The sequence below is a fragment of the Vipera berus genome (assembly GCF_964194415.1).
Source record: "Vipera berus genome assembly, chromosome: 5".
Lineage (NCBI taxonomy): Eukaryota > Metazoa > Chordata > Lepidosauria > Squamata > Viperidae > Vipera > Vipera berus.
The window spans coordinates 45,619,743-45,647,252 of record NC_138207.1 but is presented as its reverse complement, the minus strand read 5'-3'; the positions used below and the strand labels follow the sequence as shown (position 1 = coordinate 45,647,252).

Below are 27,510 nucleotides of genomic sequence, written 5' to 3'. Positions count from 1 at the left end.
TCTTCTCATTGTTTCTTTATCTGTCTATGTACCCTCTCACTTCTCTTTAATGGTGAAACACTAATTTCCTTCTAAAATGCTGTTACTTCATCTTTTTAATAATTATTTTCCATTATTCCCTGCTCTGGGCCTTTAAAGAAACTTCTTTCAAAGGCTCATCTTTCCTTTATGTTTATCATGTTTTGTGCTTAATTTCCTGAATCTCCATATGTGTAAGAATAGTCAGTTTAGCACCACAAGGTTTGAAAATTTTAGAAAGCTAGAACACACCATAAATATCTAAACATTGAAAACAACAACATCCAAAATTACAAATTATTAATAGAAAGATGATACCTAGTACGGTTTTTAACCAGCCAAAATTTGGAAGCCACAAAGTGACTCTTTCCCATCATTAGGAAAAGTGCTGGTATCATTCTTGGCTGCATTTTCCCAACAATCCTTAGTAATGTGGTAATTTCAAAGGACTTCAGTAGTTCTAATTCAAGTTATGTTTTTCAAAAACTGGTACTCTTCAGATGTACTATTAGAATTCAGTTGTCATAATTCCACCTCCCTACTTTACCAACAAGGAAAGGAATGGTTTTTCATGTATTAAAATATGAACAAAAGTGAAAGGATAGACATCATTTTTTTTGCTGGTATTCCCATACAATATGGGCTTGTGATCATTTAGTAACTGTTTGGGATAGTGTATTAATGTATATTTAAACATTTATGGAAATATCTTTAAATACTAAATATGTTAATGTAATGTTGAATTATATTTGGATTAGATATGGAACTGTAGTTGTATCAATCTTAGGTAATGGCATAAAATATTAGTAAATTGGAAAAGTGGAATTATTCTAAATGTCGAGGAATGTTTGCCTGAAATGTGTGATGAGTTTGTTAATAGAAAGGCAATACTTTCTATTAATCCAAGGATGCAGCAATATGTGTTAGTATGGCAGAGATCCGTTATATCTTACAATAATATTTGCACTGTTCATATTATAATACAGATTAGATTAGTAAACTGGTGACTATTGATAAATATAAAAGATATTTTTCTTTTTTCCTTCAGTTTGTACTTTTACTTTGTACTTTTAAATTTTTTAATTGTTAAAATTAAAAATTAAACTAAAGATTCTTTTATTGTAAACAATAAAGATGGATGGATGGAGAGAGAGATCAATAGAAAGATGTTCAAACCATATGTAGGAACAATTAGTAAACATTGCTAGTTTTAATGCTCTTGAAATACCCTGAGAGTTCATTTTTGCTCAGGAATTGCTCTATAACAGTGGTGGCCAACCACTGTCGATTGGTGGACTGGAAGAAAAGGGAGGGGCTGCAAATGGGGCGGGGCTAGTGCCTGCGTGATACTAACTAACCCTTTCCTGTTCTTGCACGGTGCAGCGCCTTGTATCTGCACCCCGTGGTGTGGCGGCGGCCATTTTTGCATCTTGCAGCACGGTGGCCCATTTTTGCACCCCTGGTTTTTGTGTGCCAAAGCAGCACTCAGAGACGCTTCCCTGTCCATCCCACCCCCGAGGGCACCACAATGCTGATGCGGCCCTGGCACTTTGTGATAAATAAGTGGGTTTTGGGTTGCGGTTTTGGCACCCGGTCTCTAAAAGGTTCGCCATCACTGCTCTATAACATAGGTATTGGCATAAACAATTGAGAGCCCACTTATCTCCTTCTCATTCCTCTTATCTTCTTGTCCTTCTGTTTATTTGGCAAAGAAAAAGCCTGGATTGCTCCACTGCTCACCTCTTCTTTTAAGAAAAAAAATCTACCATTGTTATCTTGCTTTCTTTGTTTTGTTTTCTTGTCCTTTGTTTTGCTTTGGTGTAATTGTCTTGGTGCATAGTCTCTCAGATTCATCACACAACCAATACACAGAATCCATCACCAGAAAGAGAAATATTTACATCGCTCTGACTAGTTAGAAGTAAATATTATGCTTTACTTTCTGAGAAACTAAGGCTCAAATACCTTTGTGAAATCAGAGGTTAAACTTCCTAATCATTATCAGACTATATACACCCCATTCAAGGAGATGGGACGTAATTTCCCAGTTTTGAGTAAGTCGTATTTTACAGAAAACTTCTTACGTTGTCCATTAACATATTGTAACAGGCCAAGACACTACAATAACCAGGTGCTTTTAGGCAACAAGTCCAAAGAAAAATGTGAACAATGTTCTAGGCCTCTTTGAAACTGCTTTGGAGAACAGTGTACGAGGGAACAACTCTCCCTTTGAGGGTCAGTTTATTTACTGAAGAATAAGCAAGTTGTCAGGGGAGATTCCAAGGGCTCAAGTACAATTAAACAGTCAAGTAAAAAAAGGTAAAGGTTCCCCCGCACGTGTGTGCTAGTCGTTTCCGAATCTAGGGGCCGGTGCTCATCTCCGTTTCAAAGCCGAAGAGCCAGCGCTTGTCCGAGGACGTCTCCTTCTAGTCATGTGGCCGGCATGACTAGATGCCAAAGGCGCACAGAACGCTGTTACCTTCCCACCGTAGTGGTCCCTATTTTTCTACTTGCATTTTGACGTGCTTTCGAACTGCTAGGTTGGCAGAAGCTGGGACGAGTAACAGGCGCTCACTCTGTTATGCGGCACTCGAGATTCGACCCGCCAAACTGCCGACCTTCTGATCGACAAGCTCAGCATCCTAACCCACTGAGCCACCGCGTCCCTTAAACAGTCAAGAGAACTGTACTATTGAGAATGAGAAATGGCTCAAAGAGAACTTGCCCTAACATCTGCCACGTGCAAGTCTAGGCCCCTACCACAGCTATATCTCTTTCTCAGAACACTGAAACAAGACTTTAGCCTCAGTTGGTTTCTGTTTTCTCTCCACATGGTGGGATGCCATGTTTATCAGAATAAAGTACATGTCACCACAATTCAGCATCCGTGCAACATTCCTTCCACTATATGGCAACAACACTGGACAGAGCTTGGTAGGCTTTTCAGTATCACTCACTTGCCAGAGATAGAAAAACTGGATCCTTCCCTTCTATTCTCTCACTGACAGGGCAGAACATACCCAGTTTACAAGCACCTTGCATCTTTCTTTCACAGCCTGTCAGTCATTCCATCGATTTAATGGATAATTCAAACAACACCCATAATAGAAACAGCCACTCTGCTCCATCTGGGCCATTATCTCTTTTATATTTGCTCTTTAATATTTACTGGGTTCACACAAAGTGCACATGCTCCTTTAGCTTCAAGGACACCAAATTTAGTAATTGCTGCATCTCTTTTGTTGAAACAGGGAGAGAGGACAAAGCTTTTACAAAAAAATTTAAAAAAAAACCTTGCAGACTGCTATTTTCAGTACTGCCATGATTCACTTTGTGTGGGCAAAGACACATATAAATGTATATACATTTCTACTACATTCTACCAATCACCCTCTGTCTCTGCAATCAGGACCTTTAAAAAAAGAAGTAGTAATTAACCCTTTAGAGAAGCAATTTCAGTGCCATCTCTCTCATGAAAACTGCTGAAAAATAGCTATAACTATTTTTTAAAAAATAATTTTATATCAAAGATTAAATGAAAATTAAAGTCACTCTACCCCTCATACACATATCCCAAAAGTCTTTGTCGTCTTACAAGTGACCATAAAAATGTTCTATTTATTAATAAGTTTAAAAAAATTAAGTGTAATGCTGCATCTATATTTAGATAAGTTCATATAAAAAACTAATCTACTTATCCCAAGAACATATTCTGGAAATAAACCAATACTGAAAATAAATAAGGTATGTGTTCTTACACTAAATCTAAGATATGCATGAAATAAGGGATGATTCTTCAAAATGCAGAACATTGATTAAAGGATTTTTAAAATGGAAATCCAAAATGTGTTTGGAATTGAGCCAGGTGATGCAGGTCTAGGTCAACTCGCCACAGGACAATTCAAGGCTGTATTAATTGTTTCATTGAGTTACTTTTATTATTGATGACCACATTTTTGTCAAAATTATTATAACTCTTGTATTTCTGAATTGACTTTATTTTATTATTATTGGCCATAGTTCCATTGAAATTAATTTAACTTTTTTATTTGTTAAATTGTCTTGTGGTGAGTTGTCCCAAAGTGAGTTGTCCATGATGAATGGTCCCACAGTGAGTTAGCCATGGCGAGTTGGCCATGGTAAATTGGCTGTGGTGAGTTATCCCATTCCGAGGCGATGCTCTCACTGCCCTCTCATGGTGCCTGGAGACTGTGAAGGTCTGGATGGGAGACATCAAACTTTGGCTGAACCATGGTAAGAATGAGTGGCTTTGGATGCATTCCAGGTTTGATTTCCTTAACATGTTTAATTCTGGATGGTGTTGCACTACCCAAATGGACCCAGTGCACAAACTGGGGGTTCTCCTGGACTCATGAATCCTGATTGATGAGCAAGTAGCAGTCATGGCTAGGAGAATCTTTGCGCAATTTTATATTGTGTGCTAGTTGCACCCTTTCCTGGACTGAGAGTCCCTCTGCTCAGCCACTCAAACCCTGGTCATCTCACAGTTGGATTATTTAATGTGCTCTACACTGGCTATCCTTGAAGAATATCCAGAAGCTTCAAGTGGTACAGAATACAGCTGCACTGGCACTTTTTGGAGGCTCAAGGGTGGCTCACAATACACCATTGTTCTGCAAGCTGCACTGACTACCAGTTTTCTTCCAAGTCTAATTCAATGTGTTGGCTATCACCTTTATAGCCCTTCATGGCATGGGTCCAGGTTATCTGAGGAACCATCTCATTCAGGCTGGCAGCAGAGGCATGTTGAGGTTCCAGTCAGTCAAGGAATTTTGGATGGCAGGAGAAGAGCCTTTTCTGCCATGGCACCCACTCTTTGGAACATCCTGCTCCCCTGTGATGAGGTCCACACACCCCTTTAGGTCTTCCGAAAAGGCTGGCTCTGCCAACTGGCTTGGGGCCCCAGTGAGTAAGTGGTATCCTGGAGTTGGTTCATGGATTAGACAGACTCTACATTCTCCCCAGGCACACTTTGCTTCCTTCCTCTCTAGGTTGGCCAATTGAATTTTAACTAAATTTTCAATTCATGGTCTTTATATATTGTTTTAATGTTTTATGATATTTTTATTGAATGACTGTAAGCTGCCTAGAGTCACCTTGGCAAGACAGGCACCATGGAAACTTAATAAAATAAATTAATAATAGTTCCAAAAAATACATAACCTTAATGAATTTAATATGAACAAAAATTGAAGTTTCTGGTGCAATTATTCTTTGCTTTCATATTTAAATAATAATTAATAAGTCTTGCTATCATGGCTCCACTAAGGGAACCCAAGTGACAGCCAAAGTTCAAGTCTTCCTGATACAATGCCAGGAGAAATTGTTAGGCATCCAAGCCTCTTATGACTATTGTATGAATTTCTCCAGATAGGAGAATTTGCCCTTTGTGCACCCTCCAATTATATGTCCTTTTCTAATATGAATTTTCTATAATATTGGATAAATTCTCTTACTGTTATAAATATTCAAGTTGCCAGCAAAGTAAGGAGGCAAACTCATGACCATATTTTACTGTGTACAACATTCCAGTTGGCTTTGTGCTATCTGTACAGAATCTTCCCATGGCCCCAGAGCTATAAATAAATTCTCTTTCAAGTCAAGCTTAACTACTGCTAACTTTATGGATAGATCCACTCTTTTTTTTTTGGCAACAGAACAGAAATGGTTTGCCCCTGCCTTCTTCTGGGGCAGTTTTCAGTTCTCCAGTCTAGCCTAGTTCTCTGGTATTCCCTGCTAGTCTGTCATCAGTAGGCTTTCATTAAGAGTTTTATTTTTATTTTTGTCATGAAACATGAGCAGTTATATTCTACTACAGTTTCTATGGAATAATGATCCTTAACTTGCGGTCTTACCTGTAAGTGTGAGATTTGTGTAGGTGTTAGAGAATTGTTCCTTGAGAAGAACCAGGTGCATCTGAGCTGCCTTTTCTCTTTGTAATTCCAACATGATGTCAGGATGCTGGGCAATCTTACAGCCTTTTTGTTTATCCAGTGCAATATCACTGCGAATAATGTCTGCAGCACAAGTAAAAAAAGAAAACATGTCACACAGTCAACTTCCAAACTTACCAAAGTAGCCAAAATTTACTCTAAAACCAGATAATATAATTACTGTGGATAATTTATTCTTATAGTACCTTGGACATCTGAGTTTCTTTCCAAGTAATCTTGTGTTTTAGACTTATTTCCCTGAAAGACGACATGGCCACTTGCCACTCCTGCCGTTTTTGTTATGAAAAGTTTTTTCCTAAAACAACTTTTAATATGATCTGTTCCACAGAGTACATCTGTCCTGTTAAACTTACCAGTGATAAAAGTAAGAAACATAAGCCACAAAATAGGATTTTAAAACATTCAAAACATGAACTTCTAGATTAAGATTTGATGTATAGACTTACATAAAGATCTTGGATTGGGACTGGGAGGGCAAGTTCAATTTTATTCTAAATCATGCAAGCTCAGTAGCTGATTTGGGGCTAGTTACCATCTCTCAATCCAAACTATCCCTCAGGATTGTGAGAGAAACCTGGAGGAAGGGAGTGTCGGATACACTATTTTTCACTTTTGGATGAAGAATGGGATATAAATATAATCAATATACTTTTTTAAAAATGGTTTAGAAGGCAGTGAAAGAATATTTAAATTTGCTGTACTGATAATTCGTCATCCATTTTAATGAAATCTCACTGTTAAAACATTGCATTACAATATATTGGTAAATTCTGTTGAATCATAAAATCATAGAAAGTAAGAACTGGAAGGGTGATCTTGTCCAACACTTCGTTCAGAAATCTGATAAGCCATCTCTCTCAGGTCATCATTGAGTCCCCAGAAATTCACTATTGCAGTACACAAACCATTCTACTTCTTAACTTATTGTCAAGAAATTCCTCCTAATAATCTCTTCTATTTATTTCAATTTGTTGATCTTTGTTCTGTCCTTAATTTCCTCAAACAACAGGCCTGTCTTTTCTGGCACATGAGAGACTTTTAAATACTTATAGACAACTGTCACACACCTCTTCTCAGACTTCTCTTTGAGAAGCTACAGATGCCCAGCATCTTTCATTATAGGGCTTAGTTTCCAAATCTCTTTTTTTTCTGAACTGCACTGGCATTTCCATGTCCCTTTGAATGTGCACAGCTTAAAAGAAGCACCGTACTCCAATTGAAGTGTAATTACTACAAAATTATTACTTGTAACACTCATATTAAAACAATTCAAAATTACATTGGCCTTTTTAACAGCTGTATCAAACTACTTGTTCATATTCAACTATTCCATAAGACCTATTAATCTTATGTATTTGATTTTTACTATGTGGACACAAGACCATGCATATGCCACTGTTGAATATCATTCTGTTGGATTTAAGCAGGCTATTGCAAGGGAAAGAAAATCTGGATTTTGGAGCTGATCTTCACTTCTAGCCCAATAATCTAATTCCACAAAATAGAAGACCAGATTACTGGAAGTTTTGGCCTCCAGTTACTCCTGTTGAATACCAGATTAATATATAATAAGGCTATGTGGCTCAGTGGGTTAGGACGCTGAGCTTGTCGATCAGAAGGTCGGCAGTTTGGCGGGTCGAATCCCGAGTGCCGCGTAACAGAGTGAGCGCCTGTTACTCGTCCCAGCTTCTGCCCACCTAGCAGTTCGAAAGCATGTAAAAATGCAAGTAGAAAAATAGGGACCACTACGGTGGGAAGGTAACAGCGTTCCGTGCGCCTTTGGCGTCTAGTCATGCCGGCCACATGACCACGGAGACGTCCTTGGACAAACGCTGGCTCTTCGGCTATGAAACGGAGATGAGCACCGGCCCCTAGAGTCGGAAACGACTAGCACGCATGTGCGGGGGAACCTTTACCTTTACTATATCCATAGACAACATATATTACCAGAGAGGCAGTGTCAAACTCTTTGAGATCTGTTTTCCTTAGTCTTGGTTCCTACCTACGCCATGATGCCAACAAGTTGGAGGGGAGAATGAAGAAAGAGAGGCTGATCCTTAAAGCAAAATCTGGTAACAAGCAGGGGCTTTGTTCATAAGGTGTTGGCTGTGAGTGCCTATTTGTGACATTGGGTTTTAAGGACAGTCTGGATATTCTACTTGTCCACTCATATTTCTATACAACTGAGGCCTTTCCTAGCCAGTAAGCTTTATCTGCAGTAAGGTATCAAGAGTCTCCGTGGTATATAGTGCTGAGGGATTTCAATATTTAGTCTCTTAAATGGAGTTCAAGTACTGTAGAATTCAGGACTTCATGACCTTCATGGTCACCATGGGCTTTCTAGCCTAACATACATGAATGGTCATATACTGTATTAAATTTAGTTTTCATCTCAAAGCAATTATATGATTATCTGGAAATGGAGGGCAGCATTGTTAATCCTTTGTCATGATCAAATAATTCCTGGGTTTGTCTTATATTAGTTGCTACTTCAAACCCCACAAGGCAGGTAGATCCTTTAAATCAGAGGTCTCCAACCCCCAGGCCGCGGACCATTACCAGGCTGCAGCCTATTGGGAACTGGGCAGTGGACAAGTGCACTAAGCTTCATTTGCGCATGCGTGGAATTTAGGTTGCATGCACAAAATCATTCTCGCCCTGCTACCGCCGAAGCTGCCACTACCGCTGCCACTGCCACTGGTTCATGGAATCAAAAAGGTTGGGGACCTCTGCTTTAAATTGGTCTGGCAAAATCCATTACGGGTTAAATGGATTCCAACATTTGGAGGTTTTACCAGCAATCTGAAAACCAATCTCAAAGAGTGCCTAATTCAGGTCTGAAAAACAGAGGTGACCATAGCATTTCACAAGCAGAACCTCCCTCCTTTGCTGGTCCAGGGATGCCTCTTGTTTTACCAAGTAATAAAGCAACAAAAGAGTATCAGAAGACTAGAAGCAAATTTGATCAGAGGTAAGAGTTTACATTTGAGCCCTTAAACAATCTTTCTTCTTCAGTCTTATTGCGTCAGCAAACAGAGCAGCATCTTTGTTTAGGACCATTTTCTTCTTTCTATGCTGCTATAAGTAGTCCTCGACTTGTGACCACAATTGAGCCCAAAATTTCTGTTACTAAGCAAGACATATGTTAAATTAATATTGCCCCATTTTATTTTTTTTCTTGCCACAGTTGTTAAGTGAATCACTGCAGTTGTTACATTAGTACCATGGTTGCTAAGTGAATCTGGCTTCCCCAGTGACTTTGCTTATCAGAAGATCATAAAAGGGGATCACATGACCCTGGGACACTGCGACTGACATAAATACATGCCAGTTGCCAAATGTTTGAATTTTGGTCACGTAACCATGGAGATACTGCAATGGTCGCAAGTTTGAAAAGCGGTCATAAGTCACTTTTTAAAATACCATTGTAACTTTGAATGGTCACTAAACAAACTGTTGTAAGCCGAGGACGACCTGTATAAGAATTGTGACTAGCATTTCATCAGTAAAATCACACACATTCACTCAAATATTGACTCTGCAAGGCTATAATAAATGAAGACTTAAAACATTATTTGGGATTAATTCTGTCCTCTAGATTTCAAGGAAGTGGATAGGATTTTGATCAATATGAAACTCCTGCTTGTGAACTGTGGATCGCTGCCCTGTTACTCTGAGAGTCCAGAGATGGGGATTATCAACTGGAACAACCCTTGTTGTCAACCCTTCCTGGTAGTCCAGCCCAGAAAACCAAAATCATTAATACAAATACTACTTTACTGTAAGGTTACAGTAATAGAATCTTGCAAGTTTGCAAATGCTTCTCCCCTTCCCCTGCCTTTACATTCCAGAAAATTAAAGAGGGTCAATTCTGAGATATTTTCTCAAATTACATTTCTGGTCTGGGCTCAGATTTCATTTATCAGAGTATTATATGGGTTGCAATTCTTTCTCCTGTCTCTCAAGACTATTTTCACTGATGATATTAGACTAAGTCAGAAGTTTAAAATATCAGAAGATTCTTCAGTTTTTCTTTTATTAGTTGCAGAATTGATAGGCATTACTTCTTATACAGTATTGCACTCCTTGTACAGTTTTTGAAGTTTTTCAGAGAGTGAAGTATGCTGATTTGGCTGCCATTTCTATCACTTTTTCTGTGTATTTTGTATTATATCGCTAGTTTTTGAAGAGTCTTTAACAGAAACTGAGGCCCTTCATCTAAAACTCAGAACTGTACCCATTCATGCTCATACTGTCATTTGGAACTGGAATATATTGTAATTAAACGTTTCCATCTCACAATCCTTTCACAAACAAGCAACTTCATAATCTTGATCTGACAGGGATCTTCAGGAACTGCCTTTTTGTATAATTGGAGCACTGGACCAAGACTTTTATTCATATAGTAAAAATGTATAATTTATAGTAAATTCCTTAGTCTGGACAATGTATAACTGTTTCTTAACAACTGATGATTTGTGAACATGCCCTAAAGTCACATGGGGATTTATGCTGGCATAAGAAAAATCAGAAAAAGCTAGGCAAACAGTTATGCTTGATCTCATCCTATGTTTAAAGATATCATACTTCCCAATAATTGTGACATATATCATTTCTACTTTTCCATCCCTTTCCCCACGTGTGCATTATTCTTCTTCCACATAAAGCTAACAGAAGAAAGAGAAGAAAAATCATGTGGTTTAGAAATGGAAAGCAAATTAATATGTGTGTTTTCTCATATTCATGTTGTCTATCCCTACTTTAAATTTTGTGCACATGGACAAAAATATGTACAAGTAAGCAGTCTTCTAAGCTTTTGGACTCGTACTGGAGCCAATCCTCAGGGAACTTTGGGTTATTCTATGCATCGTAGAATAAATATTTTTTTATATTTTTTCTTCCCTTTTCCTGTGGCAGGATGAAGAAAGACGGGAGTTTTCATGATTCTGAAATTTGAGGACATCATTCTTTTAAGCAATGGTTTCAAAAACACAAGTTGGTTCTTGTTTGTTCTCAATAATTAAACTGATCATTTCTTTTCCAGTTTTGGATGTGTCAAATAATAGTTTTGTCTTTAAAACCATAAATGGATACTTTCATTTCATCTAGAATACATACACAATATCCTGAACTCAATATCCTCTTATGCAACAATTTGAGAAAAATAATACAGATTTACTTCTGTAGACTAGACTGGAGTAAATTGCTGTTGGTTTTGGTTACAATATATTTTTGAATAATCAGGAAGACTATGCACAGTCATCCTTCTGAAGTTATTTGTACTGCAGATTCATAGATGAATATGAAGGGAGCACACCCATGTGGCAGGTAGATGAGCTGCGGCTAATTGCAGGATGCAAACCCAACCTTCGTAAACTGGAAAAATGAAGGGCTATCTTTCTATTACAACTCTAAGGCCAGAATATGAAAAAACAGTAAGGCTTTCTGAAGGTAGCATGTTCAAAGCTTCTCATGCTACCTCAGCATTACCCTGGAGATGCCTGAATACTTTTGGGACCGTCACAGTGAAACTGTTTGGAAATTTTGTCCATTTTCAGCAGTGGTATAAAGGATCTTCTGTACTTTTGCTAGGATGGGTTCCATATATTTCCACATATGTTTTAATTGAGGATCTCCTTTTCAATTGAGATACTAGTACATCCCACATCAATGTATCTACATTTTTAAAATTGGTATTGGAACAGAACAAAAATTAGTTACGGTAGTCTGAGATAGAGGCAATACATTTATCTGTTAAAACAATTGTTCTCTGGAGGCCTACAATAATTGTAGGCATCTCAAAGCATTCCTTTGGGATGCCTACAATTATTTTCCAGAAATTATGACAATTGCCACGAAAAAGTTTGAAGATTTCATTGAATCTTTTAGGAAAAATACCAAACGACAAAAGAAATTTAAGTTGCCTTTCTTGTTGATCAGAAACCTTTCTACTTATGAAAATACTGGAAGTATTTTATTGCAACACCAGAATCAAGATATCCAGCTGCGGTAAAACCCCTCTTTTAGTCATCAGACAAGATGGCCAGTAAATGGAAAGTTATAAAAGTTTGAAATAGCTATTTTAAAAGATTGTAGCCATTAAATATGTTTCTATGCTTGTGCCCAGGTTTCTGGACAAGTTTGTGAGAGTTCAGTGACTCAGTTTTTGGACTTTGGCAAACAATCAGATAATGTGAATTCTTTGGTTTAAGAAATGCTATGCTAACTATCCTAATATAAGCAGCATATATTTGTTTTGGTAAATGTTCCTATCTTAGAATATGAAAAAAGCTTAGAAACCAGTATTAAAGCAAGTTAATAGTTTCCTCAATAGAGTAAGTCAGTTTTATCTTGCCCATAAAAAGACAGTTCTCTCTTTTATATTCATTTTTAAAAGACTTCTTAAACATAACAACCATACAGTTTCTAAATACTTTGTCGATTTCTTTGTTCAGTGTATCTTTGATACTTGCTACTAATGCAAGTAAAGTTTTCCTCATCATACTCAACTCCTCATAATTTTATGGACAGAGGAACCATATTAATCAGCAATACATTTATTTGTTTGTTTCCTTTTATTTCTATAACTGTCCATGAGTACATGGACAATTTACAAAGATTAAAGCAATATAACAATTAAAACAGAAATAAAAACTTCTTCCAATAAAATATTGAAAGAAGAAATCATCACAACAGACCACTTTGTATCTGGAAAAAGTCTGGGGTGTCTTGGTGGATCACAAGCTGAACATGAGCCAGCAACCTGATGTAGTTGCAAAACAAATCAACTAACAACCAGACCAAATGCAATCCTAAGATTTATCAATAGTAGTGACATGATCAAGAGAAGCAAGGCCAATTCATGATTTGCAGAACAGCATGTAAGGTTTTTTTTAATTTTCAAGACTACTTCATCTAGCAAAATAATTTGAAGAAAAGGCAGATATGAAAATTGTGACTAGAGTTTAACTCATGAGGTCTGGGCTGAAGTCTTATTAGACCTTTTTTCCCAATTCAGATGCAGCTGAATTCAGGTGCAATATAAATGACAATTTTATACCCCATCATTTTTATTTCTTCATGCGTGATGAAAATTCCTAGAAATTAAAAAGCTTATATTTTCAATATATTTCAAAAACCCGAGTTTAAATTAGCAGTTATGGCCAAAGAAAGCTAACAAGCAAACATTACTGCGTCCAGATTATTGTTTTATCATTTAATTTTAATATTATACCTTATTTAGTAATTTATTTGTTTGCTTGGTTATACACAATTAAATATTTCAAGGTGGCTAAAAAATTACAATATAAATATAGAAAACATTTCAATGCAATAGTGAAAATAAATACTAAAAATAATAATTTAAATTATTATTAAAGCAGGCAACTGTTGTTGGAAGGAACAAACTAAGGCATTGTCTCTGTTAATCCCCAACTCACTGTCAAAATAAGTGAAGTACATCTTAGCAGTGCTTTTTTTGTAAAAGAAAAAGGTGCCGGAACTCACACACGTCATACAAACCCGCCTTGCCTACCCTACAAGGTTCCATCAAAAAAAGGTGCCGGAACTCCATTCTGAGCGTTCTATGACAAAAAAAGCCCTGCATCTTACTGTTCCATTTCCAGAGTATTCTCTTTCATGTTATGGTGCCTCAAGTGTTCCTGCCTCTTTCAGTTTGTTGCGTGCTTAACCCCAGCATTTCACTAGCTAGTTTCCAAAGGAATGAAAGCCTCTTCAACTGAGTTAAAGCTTACTACTTTCTCTAATATGTTTTTAAACTTTTACAATGAATTCTAAAATAATAAAATGATTATTCCCTCATAAACAGGGGTTTTTTTTTGAACCTTGCCAGAAATATTATTGTTTTAATTACTCATTTGTCTTTCTTCTATTTGTCCTGTGCTTTAAAAAATCCCCTAGTAATGTACTGTTTCATCATTATTACAGTGACTTTAGGATAGTAATGGGTCATGGTAATTCTAAAAGACATTAGGGGGAAAAATGCTGGTAAGTGAGATTTTAAAAGAAATAAGCTGCTTATTGTCCCTGCATGTATGCCTTTTTATGCATTTACTTTGTATATATACATTCTAATGATTTTTTTTGTATGGAGGGCCAGCATTTTATACACACACACACACACACACACAGAGAGAGAGAGAGAGAGAGAGAGAGAGAGAGAGAGAGAGAGAGAGAGAGAGAGAGAGAGAGAGAGAGGGAGAGAGAGAGAGAGTATTTTACCTGTATATATTTATAACTATAAATCTACCTACATATTGTCAATTGCTTTCCTTTCTAGAAACAGGAAAGTGGGAGGTCAGAGCAGCAGGGCAATTATTGAGTGGGAGGAAGTGGTAGTCTACTGTCCAAAGCCAAATAAACTATGATTAAAACCAAACATAGCAAAGCCAACATTAGTAGAAGAAAACCAACTATAATTTTTTGAAAATATCATATTTGTCTAAGTTATCAAGATTTTTGATTAGCCAATATCCATCTTCAGCAACAAGCTAACAGTATACATATAAAATATTTATTATAGTACACCAAGCAGGAGATGGAATATTGAGATTAACTAACAAATTTCTGGACCATTCCACAATCAGTTATAAGAATTTCCTCTCTATTTTTTCTAGCAAAAGCAAAAACAAAAAGATTTTTTTTACATAATTAAATTGCTAAAATCAAGAAAGCAGAGTAACTAGGGGTAGATTTTTGTGTGGAATGGATTACGAGCTCAGTTCAGTTCTGTTATTGGAAACACATTTTTGGTTCAAAATGTATTCTTTTTTTAAAAAAAAATCCTACTTTTTCATGCTAAGTGTATATACCCAAACTTTGGATGGATATTCTGGAGTACTAATAAAAACTTCAGAGTGATTTTTAAAACTGACATAATTCTTTGGAAGAAAGAATTCCACTGCTAGATAGTTTCATGTATTTAAATTTATCTGATTAAAATCTGCAAGGTAAATATATATTCTAAAATATTTTCAGTCAGACAACTGGTGTGTTAGAAAGTATGTTTTAGAATTAATGGAACATTTTATGGGTCATAAAGCTAAATCCTGCAGTTATATTGCTTTTATTGTTTATTGTTGCCTGCATTGCTAAGAGGAAAAATAATAACACATTCACTTTTATCACACAATATGTCAATTATCAACAGCCTGCAGATTATGGATAAAGATATATTTCAGGAATTAATATTTCTATGCCACTTTTCACATTTCTGGGGAAGAAACAGAGCAACTTCGGGCAACTCCACTCTTTTGTCCCCCTGTTTACTTTGATGCTACATAATTGAAGCAACAGGGGAAAATGCTGTTCTTTGGTTCCTATCTTTTCCTGTGTAGGTAGTCCTCAATTTACAATCACAATTAAGTCCATAATTTCAGTCGTAAGTTGTGACCATGTCCAATTTTACAATACTTTTTTCAATGGACATTTAAGTGAATGCCATGGCCATTATGCAAAGCCATTGTTTTGGCAGGTTTTGCCAGTATCAAACACCAATTTCTGGCAGAAATGTCATAAATCATGGTCACATAACCATAGGATGCAGCAAATGGCTATAAATGTAGAGCAGTTGCTGTGCATCCGGAACAGGGCCAAGTGACTGCATGGGGAACCGGCCCTTGGAATTGAGTCATAAGTCTTTTCTTCAGGTTCTGTTGTAACTTTGAACAGTTGCTCAGCGATTGGTCATTAGTCAAGGACTACCTGTAGGTCCATGGAAACTATGCAACAAGGAAGGGCTGATAATTCAGTTTCATATAAACAAAAAAGCAGCATTCCTAAAGATGTATTAAAAACAAAAGGGAAGGGAGAGAAACTGTGCTATACTTCATGCAAATGGTGGGAAAGCAAGGGTAGAACACTTCACCCAGCCTGAGCAGAAGCCAAAATGATACCCAGTGGAAGATGAAAGGTTTGAATGGAGCATGAGCTTTGAAAGTTGATAGTTCACTGACTTAAGAGACCATCATTAGATAAACCACAAGATTATTTTTAAAAATGTAATGTAGGAAAGTGACCAGCTGCTGGATGGGAGAAGATAAGCAAGAATTGCAGCTAATTGGAGGTGGTCCTGCTACTAGAATGGAACAGAGTCCATCATTAGAATAGAATAGAATAGAATAGAATAGAATAGAATAGAATAGAATAGAATAGAATAGAATAGAATAGAATAGAATAGAATAGAATAGAATAGAATAGAATAGAATAGAATAGAATAGAATATCTTTATTGTCATTGTGTAATTAAGTTTATTCTGAAGGTCTTAGGATGGCTCAGGTCAGAAAACTGCCATTTTAAATCAAAACTGGAAAACAGAGACAAGGGATATATTTTCAATGTTGTAATTTGGAAGAAGATAGCATAATTTATTCTTGCACTCAGGAATCAGTAAGTGGCCAGGTGCTGAGATAAGCAGAAAGTGTGGATCTGCTTATAGTTGATATTTGCATTCATGTAACTTGAGATGCCTCTACAGAAGACACTTTCCTAGTTTTGGATAAAAATGTCCTGTTTGTTGCACATTTTTCAGCGAAAATAAATAGACAAGCCAGCTATGCTCTCAGAACATGATGTTTTTAATAAATGACATCACAACACAAGGTTACAACTCAGAGTAGCTTATGAACCAGACCTACTACAGGCAATCTATTCACTCTACTGGTTTAAAAAATAACTTTTAGCCTTGCTTACCTCATAAGTTCAAACAGCTAATATTTCCTATCTATGAGAATGTTCAAACATCTCACAAAAAATCCTATGAGTACTTTTCAGGAAAAAAATAAGAAATGCCAGCATGGAGCAGCGAGACAGAATGCTGACTGAGTAACAACTATTTAATTTCAATGCATAATCTTTGAATTTGCAAGAATCAAATATGTTCAAACCTCTGGATATCAATGGGAACCTATGGCTCTTTTCCAATCAACAGAACCTGTAGTTCGTTTTTCACATGAGGTTTAACAATTCTGTTAGAACAGTTCTAAAGAATAAAACATATACAAGCTTCACTGTATAAGATGCATTCTCACCTCTGAATGAGAGAATGGAAAAGTAATTGTTAGACTGTGCCTACTGCATTCATGCAGATGTTGAGTCATTGTAAAGATTTTAAACAATCTGCTGCTCAGTTACTTGGGTGCTTTTTGTAAACAATGAAAATGATTTAAAAATATTTAAATATTTTTGACATAGATCTAGATAAATCATATATTTAGGTTTGACCAAAAAGGCCACACTATAATTTGCAGCTTAAACAAATCATCCAAGATGGTAATACAGATAAAAATATTGTATTGTATTGATCATTTGTATGAAAACTTGGCAAAAGCATTAATAAGAGATAGAAAGTAAAATACTTTTCCTAACAGATATCAACATATTTGATTTTTCATTACTGGAAAATCCCAAAAGATAATGTAGTACTCTTTAAGAAAGGGGGAGCATCAACTTCCAAATATTTAACCTTTTCAAAGAGAACTTATAATATTTCCACTCCCACAGTTTCAATTATCATTTCACAAATTAAAGCCCTACCTAAAATATTACACTGAATTTGAATTGAGGCGATGACAATACGAATGTCACTCTGTTTTTTAAAGCAATTATATTATAATGGATTACAAGTAGTCCTTGACTTATGACCATAATTGAGCTCAAAATTTCCATTGCTAAGCAGAATACAGAGGTACAAAAAAAAAGATAATGAGGGAAGAAAAAAAATGTAAAATAAAAAGGGAAAAGAAAAGAAAAGCATTGACTTCCGATTCCTTTTGGCACAACAGAATGAGGTAAATAACATAAAACCTCGACTTTTTACTTTTATATAATAATATATATTTATTTGTATAACAACAAATTTCTATAACAACAAACCTATCCAATCAGCAAAACTTAATCAAAGTTTTATTTTTCCCCACCTCAAGCAGAAAGTCCAAAAGCTGTTTCCAATTAGAAACAAAATTAATTATATTCTTTTCTTTTAATCAAAGCAGTCAATTTAGCCATCTCTGCTAACTTTATCAACTTTTGCAGCCATTTGTCCATTGTGGGAATCAAAGTATCTTTCCATTTTTGTGCACAGAGCATTCTTGCTGCTGTCAGCATATAAAACATCAAAGTTTCATTTTTCCCCCAAATTCTTTACTTGTTAAACCTAAAAGAAAAGTCTCTAGTTTTATATTTGTATTTACTTTAAGAATCTTCTGTATTAAGATATGAATCCTACTCCAATATTTCCTTGTTTTGTCACATGTCCACAATAAATGATAAAAAGTTCTTTCTTTACATTTACATTTCCAATATTCATTTGAGGTAACTTTGTACATTATTGACAATTTGTCCAGTATTAAATATCAATGGTACATCATCTTATAAAAAATTTCTTTTGAATTATAATTTAATGTAAAGGTTAAACCTTTCATCCACATTTTCCCATTATTCAACCATTATATTATATCCAAAGTTCTTTGCCCACTAAATCATACAATGCTTTACGTACTTATTCTCCAAGTTCAATTTCAATAGCAATTTATAAACCTTTGCAATAATGTGTTCATTACTACCACACAATACGATTTCAAATTCATTTTTTACAAAATTGAATCCATAGCTTTTTAAATCTGATTTAAATCTTTCTTGCAACTGTAAACATGTAAACCAACAGCAAACACATCCTTCTGATTCCAACTCTTTAGTTTTGAGGATAGGGTCACTGTTATGTATTGGGCTTAAATGTAACACCACGTGGTAAGCTGGAGCTTGCTAACGGCTCCCAGCAACTCAGACACCTCGTCTCCGGTGCTGCTATTGGCTGCCCCTAGGCGGCAATGGGTTGCTTTAAACCTATTGGCTGCCACCTAGGGGCCAGGCTATAAATTGCTGCAGGCTGCAGCTCAGCTCCTCAGTTCAGATCCTGCAAGCAAATAAACATGACCATTGCTGAACTCACTCGCTTCATCTCCATTCCTGCGCAACGAACTCACTACACAACATTGGCGACGAAGGTGGGATCCTGCTTCTCCAAAAGAGCTGAAGGTCAATTGGGGGGAGGCAGCGCACGCCTGGTGAGAAAAGGCATTTTCCCTCCCCCTTCGGTCGGCTAGCCAGACACGCTTGCGACCACTCACTCAGTGGATCAGTTCCTGGGCATTGGAGAAGCAGGATCAGAAGACGCAGGAACCAGCCGAAAAGACCAGAAGAATGCCCAAGGTCGGAAGGCTGCGAGAGTTCAACATTAAGCGACCAGAAGGATGGCCATCCTACCTGTCCCAGGTCGAAAACTACGTCCGGGCAAACCAGGTTGCAGAAGATGGACTGAAGGCCACCACGCTTCTCTGTGTGTGCGGCCCAGCAACATTTGATCTGGCTGAAAACCTGTTCATGCCAACGCCACTGGAGACAGTCTCCTACGCTGAACTTAAGAAGAAGCTCGGAGAACACTTCCAGCCGAAGATGTTGGTGATTGCTTAGCGCTACACATTCAAACAACAAATGCAGCAGCCCGGTGAGACCGCGTCAGAATACATCGCCTTGAGGCAGGCCGCACACCTGTATAGATTTTCTAATGTCGAAGAGTGACTGCGAGACCGGCTCGTCTGAGGCCTATGAAACCGAACACTGCAGCAAAAACTTTTTGCTAGACTGAATCTGACCTTCACTGAAGCCCAGGATGAAGTCATGGCAGACGAAGCCACCGGTGGGGCCGTCCGAACAATCTGGCCTGCCAAAATGCCGCAACATGAAGAAACAGTCCACCACAAGGACGCCGAGTGCTCAGAGGAATCATCAGATGAAGAAGATGCTGAAGTCGACAGGCTACACAAACAGCCCAACATGCAGCACTGCAGCAGCAAGCAACAAGAGACTCCTTACAAGGCAGTTCTCTTACCTAGATGTAAAGGTTGTGGCGGCAGCCACCAACGCGCAGATTGCAGATTCCGGTCAGCCACGTGCAGGGCCTGCAGCAAAACCGGCCACATCACAGCAGTTTGCAGAGCTCGCCAGAGGGACCGGCCTCCAAAGCACCAGTCGGATGATCCGACCAGGAGAGGTACCAGGGCCCAGGGGCCATTTATTGTGGGGTTTTGTGCAAGCCGCAGAAGTGTATGCCATACTGGGACCCAACGCTCCCTCAGACCCAAATTTAAACTTCAGGTGGAGCTACAAGGCGTCCCCTGTAAAATGGAGTTGGACACAGGCTCAGCTGTCTCCATTATTTCTCTGGACACATTTAATTTCGTGTGCAGTCACAGTAGAAAATGGGCCAAGCTAAGGCCCTCTGACATAATTTTAACTGATTTTCAAAACGCTAAAGTCTCAGTCAAGGGTGAAGCCACCTTGGTCATAAAATTTAAAGGGTTTTATGGGCACCTGGATGTTGTGGTAGTAGGGGGCCAGAGAATGACCCTAATAGGACTCGATTGGTTTGGCATTCAAGTAACCGGTATCAACTGGACACAAGCTGCGAATCTAACGTCAGTTTGCGAGGACTTTGCAGAGGTATTTGATTCAGCACTAGGAACATACACAGGCCCGCCTATATCATTCAAGCTAGATCCCAGCATGGTCCCCATTAGGATTAAGCCTCGAAGGGTCCCCTATTTCCTCAAACATAAAACTGACACAGAAATAGACAAGCTTGTAGAACAGGACGTTTTACAACCAGTTGATGGTGGGGAGTGGGAAACTCCTATAGTCACACCACTTAAGGCCAAGGGAGAAATTAGAATATGTGCAGACTATAAATGCACAGTAGTGACAGATTTTATTTTCCTGGGCTCCAAGATCACTGCAGATTGGGACTGTAGCCAAGAAATTAAAAAACGCTTGCTCCTCGGGAGGAAAGCCATGGCAAATCTAGACAGCACACTAAAAAGCAGAGACATCACCCTGTCAACAAAAGTGCGTATAGTCAAGGCTATGGTCTTCCCAGTTGCCATGTATGGCAGTGAAAGCTGGACCATAAAAAAGGCTGAGCGCCAAAGAATTGAGGCCTTTGAACTGTGGTGCTGGAGAAGACTCCTGCGAGTCCCTTGGACTGCAAGGCGATCAAACCGGTCAGTCCTAGAGGAGATCAACCCTGACTGCTCTTTAGAAGGCCAGATCCTGAAGCTTAAACTCAAATACTTTGGCCACCTAATGAGAAGGAAGGACTCACTGGAGAAGAGCCTAATGCTGGGAAAGATTGAGGGCAAGAGAAGAAGGGAACAACAGAGAATGAGGTGGCTGGATGGAGTCACTGAAGCAGTAGTAAAGGTAAAGGTAAAGGTTCCCCCGCACATGCATGCTAGTCGTTTCTGACTCTAGGGGCCAGTGCTCATCTCCATTTCAAAGCCGAAGAGCCAGCGCTTGTCTGAGGACGTCTCCGTGGTCATGTGGCCGGCATGACTAGATGCCAAAGGCGCACGGAACACTGTTACCTTCCCACCGGAGTGGTCCCTATTTTTCTACTTGCATTTTTACGTGCTTTCGAACTGCTAGGTTGGCAGAAGCTGGGATGAGTAACAGGCACTCACTCTGTTACGCGGCACTTGGGATTCGACCCACCAAACTGCTGACCTTCTGATCGACAAGCTCAGCGTCCTAACCCACTGAGCCACCACGTCCCTTTTAAAGCAGTAGGCGTGAGCTTAAATGGACTCCAGAAGATGGTAGAGGACAGGAAGGCCTGGAGGAACGTTGTCCATAGGGTCGCGATGGGTCAGACATGACTTCGCAACTAACAACAACATAAATGCACAATTAACAAAGCCCTTAAGCAACACGCATATCCTGTTCCAGTGGTGAACCACATCTTGGCATCTTTGCAAAAGGGCACCATTTTTGCAAAGTTAGATTTGGCACAGGCCTATCAGCAACTGCTGGTTGATGAGGCCACAGCCGCAGCCCAGATGATCATGACTCATAGGGGGGCTTTCAAAGTGAAGCGTTTACAATTTGGGGTTAATGGTGCTCCAGGCATTTTCCAGGAAATCATGGAACACACACTTAAAGGCATTCTGGGTGTTTGTCCTTATTTTGATGATGTACTTATTGCTGGAGAATCCATAGAGGCATTAGCTAGCAGGTTCAGAGCTGTCCTACAGAGGCTGCGTGAAGCAGGCCTCAAATTAAAAAAGAGTAAATGTAGTATTGGGGTTTTTTCAACTGAATTTCTGGGATTTCGCACTGATGCTAACGGTATTCACCCTGCTGAATCCAAAGTGAAGGCCATTCAATTGGCACCTAGCCTTAAAACCAAGGGAGAACTACAAGCTTTCTTGGGCCTACTCAACTTCTACCATGCATTGCTGCCTAAGAAGGCCGCATTGGCAGAGCCCCTTCACAGGCTCTTAGATAAAAAAGTTCCATGGAAATGGACCAGCATTCATAAGTAAAGCTTCTAGGACCTAAAGGCACTGTTGTCAGTTAAATCTACTGTAACTCATTTTAGGGAGTCTAAACCAGTTTGTTTAGCATGTGATGCATCCCCTTATGGGGTGGGGGCAGTCTTGAGTCATTTAGAGAAGAATGGAACACAAGACCCTATTGCATTTTATTCAAGGACATTGTCCTCTGCTGAGCGTAACTACGCTCAAATTGACAAAGAGGCCTTAGCCATTGTAGCAGGAATTTAAAAATTCCATGACTATTTATATGGCAGGGACTTCACAGTCTTCACAGACCACAAACCACTACTGGGACTCTTTACAACAGACAAACAAACACCCCACATACTTTCCCCAAGAATGTTGAGATGGTCTATTTTTCTATCAGCCTACACGTTTAAGCTGGTTCACAAACCCAGCAAAGAAATGGGCCATGCTGATGGCCTGAGCAGACTCTCACTGCCACTAACAGAACCAGATCCGGCCCCAGTGGCCAGAATTCTGTCCATTCAGGACTTGCCTGAATTTCCCCTCCACGCTGGGGACATAGCAGCAGAAACAGCTACTGATAAAACACTTAGTAGAGTGCTTTCATGGGTGCACACAGGGTGGTTAGATAAAAGCCCAGGCTCTGAGTTCCAGACTTACTTTGTTAGAAGACATGAGCTATCAGCTCACAAGGGTTGCATTTTATGGGGAAACAGGGTCATAATTCCCACTTCACTAAGAGATAGAGTTTTACAGTCACTACATGAAGACCATCCAGGCATTGTCAGAATGAAAGCTTTAGCAAGAAGCTACCTTTGGTGGCCAGACCTAGACAAGGCCATTGAGGCACAGGTACATGGATGCTATACATGCCAGCAATCAAGGCCTGAAATGCCACATGCTCCAATTCACAGGTGGGAGGAAACGCACACTCCCTGGTCTAGAATTCACATAGACTTCACTGGGCCCTTCCAGGGACAGCTCTTCCTCATAATGGTAGACAGCCACTCCAAATGGCTTGAAGTAATCCCAGTTGCAAACATGACTACTGCTAGGACGATCCAGGTGTTAAAAAAACTCTTTTCCACACATGGGTTGCCAGATGTCTTAGTTTCAGACAATGGAGCCCAATTCACTGCTGCTGAATTTCAGGCTTTCCTGAGAGCAAATCTCATCAGACACGCAACATCTGCCCCTTTTCACCCCTCCACTAACAGTCAAGCTGAATGTATGGTAAGGACCACAAAGGAGTCACTTAAACACATAGTAACAGGGAATTGGCATCACAGACTGGCAGATTTTTTACTCTGTCAGCATTCTATGCTTTGCACCACTACTGGGAAAAGCCCTGCAGAACTTCATTGGGGGAGGCGACTGATCACTAAACTGGACAAGTTGCATCCAGATAGAGTGGCAGCAGAAGCCTCTCGACCAAAACCCCCGAGGGGGCTGCAAGTGGGCGATGGGGTATGGGCCAGAAACTATGGACATGGGAATCTGTGGGTTCCTGGAAAAATTACCAAATCATCTGGTCCCCTCTCTTACGAAGTGGGCCTGGAGGGCGAGTTGTCAGATGCCACATTGATCAACTCAGAAAGCAGTTTCCAGAACGGCCACTAAGCAAGGACTGCGTCATAAGTCCCTCCCAAGGTCCCTAAACTGGCAGCCAAGCCAGCCCATGCATTGACTCTCAAGACTCTTACAGCACAAGTAATAAGGAGTTGGTTGTAGAGGAGGGGAGTTCAAAAGTGCAACATGGATCCCCTGACGGAGCAAGCAACCTGATTTTCACAGCCACTGTGCTAACTCTGCTGAACAATCTAACTCTGGGGTGGGCCAACCTGGAGAGGCCAGCCAGAGAGCATCCAATCCTTTTGGCTCAAGTGCATCAAAGGACACTGGTCTGCCCATCCCAGTCGGTAAGTTGGTAGACCAGAAAGTGACTGAAACCTTGAGGCGATCCACAAGGTCACACAAGCCTCCTGCTTATTTAGCAGACTATATTGTAAAATAAAGGAACTATAATGATGTATGTATTGTTGACTGTTGCTGTACTGAAATAATATTGGAGCTATGATGTTGTTAACTGTCTTATTGTACTGTTAATGGGAGCCTATTCATTCTGGTGTTAAATCTTGTAACATGTATTATTTTGCTTATTGTTGCTATGATGTTGTTCCTTCTAAGAGGGGAGGGGTGTTATGTATTGGGCTTAAATGTAACACCATGTGGTAAGCTGGAGCTTGCTAACAGCTCCCAGCAACTCAGACACCCCGTCTCCAGTGCTGCTATTGGCTGCCCCTAGGCGGCAATGGGTTGCTTTAAACCTATTGGCTGCCGCCTAGGGGCCAGGCTATAAATTGCTGCAGGCTGCAGCTCAGTTCCTCAGTTCAGATCCTGCAAGCAAATAAGCATGAACATTGCTGAACACACTGGCCTCGTCTCCCTTCCTGCACAATGAACTCATTACACAACAGTCACCATGACTGAAAGATATTTTTTTTTAAAAAAATCCCATTTATATCCCGCCCTTCTCCGAAGACTCAGGGCGGCTTACAATCTAAAGCACAAATCAATGTGCTTAGCAATAGTCTTCATTCTATGTATATGCCTGCTTATTAGGGCTTTCGGCCCTAATTTTGGCCAATTTATTTGACCATAAATCTACCAGTCTGGCCTCGCCACCATTTCTTTTCTGAAAGAAGCTTCCTGGGGCAACACCCAAAGGGACATCTTCGCAAAGAACTTTATATTTATTCCAAATTCTTAGGATGGCACATCTAACAAAATTATTGTTAAAATTAACATTTACTTTAACCTTATCATACCATAAATAGCTGTGTGAATCACTGAAGCTGTTAAGTTAGTAACATGGTTGTTAAGTGAATCTGGCTTTCCCATTGACTTTGCTTGTAAGAAGATCGCAAAAGGTGGTTACATGACCCAGGGACACTGTAACCGACATAAATACATGCCAGTTGCCAAGTGTCCAAATTTTGATCATGTCACCATAGGGATGCTGCAACAGAAGTTAAGTATGAAAAATGGGCATAAGTCACTTTTTTCAGCACCATTGTATCTTTGAACTGTCAATAAATGAATGGCTATAAGCCGAGGACCACCTGTACACTCTTGAAAGCATCCATCTGAAATCAGTATAAATAACAAAAATATGTAACAGCTAATTTGGTATATGAAACAATTTACTATCTTATACACAGGCATTAAACTAGCTTATTGGACTTGTGGCAGTATGTCTTACAAATCCAATTTTTTTAAGAAGAAATGTTATAACAATATATATTCCCTAGTATACTTTTTATTATAAAGAAAGGGAAAATTTTTTATAAAAGAATCAACTGTTCATAAAATAAGAAGTAAGCAGAAGATGGATTATAAACAGTCATAAAACTTCCACTCCGAGTATTCTAGGAAGAATCTCTAGATCTTATACAGTCTGAGAATTCAGATCAATGTCGTATCTTAGGAGTAACAAGACATCCAGACTTACATAAGCAAGTAAAAAGAAGCAAAGAATACTTTAAATATTTAGGTCAGGAAACTGGCAGTAGAGAAAGCATAACAAATTCAGGTACATTCTCATTAGATGTTATGCTTAAAATTTGGTGAATTCACAATTCATAATCCAAGATCTTCTGGCTTCCAGAAAAATGTTATAATGTATTTATTTTTCACCTGGCTCTTGAAATTTAAGAAGCTGAGCTTACTAGTACCATTTCCAAGAGAAAACTGATCAACAAATTCTAGCACAATATGCACATTTCACACTTTAACAAGGGGTTGAAGGGTAGAAACCAAAATTTGCAATAATAGCCAGGCAACAAAATGGTAGAATATTGGGTATGTTATCCTTCCTACACTTTGAGTATTCATTTATGGGAAGAGAAAACAACCATAAATAGATCTATGCTTGCAAAATGTAACCCAAGTCCAGCTATTGATTTACATTTTATTATTACATGCTTCTGACCGGTTCATGCCTAGAAGTCATTTTGTTATAAGACTCCCAATATTTTCCAAAATTATCAAATTCTGTGTCTGTGGAAAATCCTGCTTGTAACTCTTGGTTCTTGAACAGAACATCCAGTAAGAAAGCTTGGCCTGTGGGCAGGAAATCCCCCTACCACACCTTTCTGATTTACACTGATTCCTGATACACACCACATGTGTCCCCTCCCTCCTCCCCCCATTTGCTAAGGTTCTGTTCCACATTTAAGTGATGAAAAGTTAAGACCTATGGTTACAACCTCTATGAGAAACTTCATTTTGAAGGGCTGCTACATTTCAAGTTTATTGCCATGAGGAAAAATGAAGAAACAAAAGGCCACAGTCACTCAACAGCAAAGAAATCTGGGTGAAGACATTTAGTAAGTGTGAGTTCTCTACCAAAACTTGTTGAAATATTGACCTCTGGGCTGAATGAATATTTATTTCTGCGAATCTTTAATATGAATCAACTTCAGTTCCTGGTCCAAGAAGTTTTATGCTACAGAGAAAGTTTTCCCTTTAACTTTTAAACCACAGCAGCTTCAACAAAGCAAGTTGCAGTGGGGAAAGGGGGGCGGAGAGGAAATAAAACAGACAGAAATCTGTGTGGAGAATGTGCACATTCTTTTATCAGGTGAAATTGAGAGGGTACATGCAGTAGGAATCTCAGCCCGTACTGCCCTTGCTGATCAAGATATCAATACTAAAAATAACTTCTACAATAAAAAAAGAAATAGAATTGGGGTATGCATGGGGAGTTTGGAGTTGTTTGACAAAGCAGATAAAATCTCCATAAACCACTTAAAGTCATCAGGCTGAAATGGCATAGAAGTTATACTTAGTAAGCATTTAAATAATAAAATAAGCTACTTTCTCTTTTATCAACTAGCTCAGCGGAGTTTGTCTGGGATTAATTGGTTGCCCTGGTAATGGCTTTTAAAAACCAAACAGCCTCCTAGATCAGATAGCCAAAGAAATACTGGAAGATGGGTATGTTTGTGTGTGTACTACTTTTTTTTAATTAAAAAAGACATGCTTGCTTGTCTCTAATCATACATTACACTGTTTATTCTAAAGAAGACATTCATAAAACCACCCATGTTGGCACACAGCAGTTCTTTTAAAAATGGTCTATT

General features: G+C 38.7%; 1 protein-coding gene across 1 annotated transcript in view; it reads right to left on the bottom strand.

Moving 5' to 3' along the window:
- The window catches only part of HPSE2 (heparanase 2 (inactive)), a gene marked incomplete at both ends in the record, with an annotated part of 163,477 nt that overhangs the window by 129,692 nt on the left and 6,275 nt on the right, over positions 1-27,510 (bottom strand). The window contains one exon of the mRNA XM_081330114.1: positions 5,895-6,056. Within this exon, the coding sequence (XP_081186240.1) occupies positions 5,895-6,056 (162 nt within the window). The remainder of the gene's footprint in view (positions 1-5,894; positions 6,057-27,510) is intronic.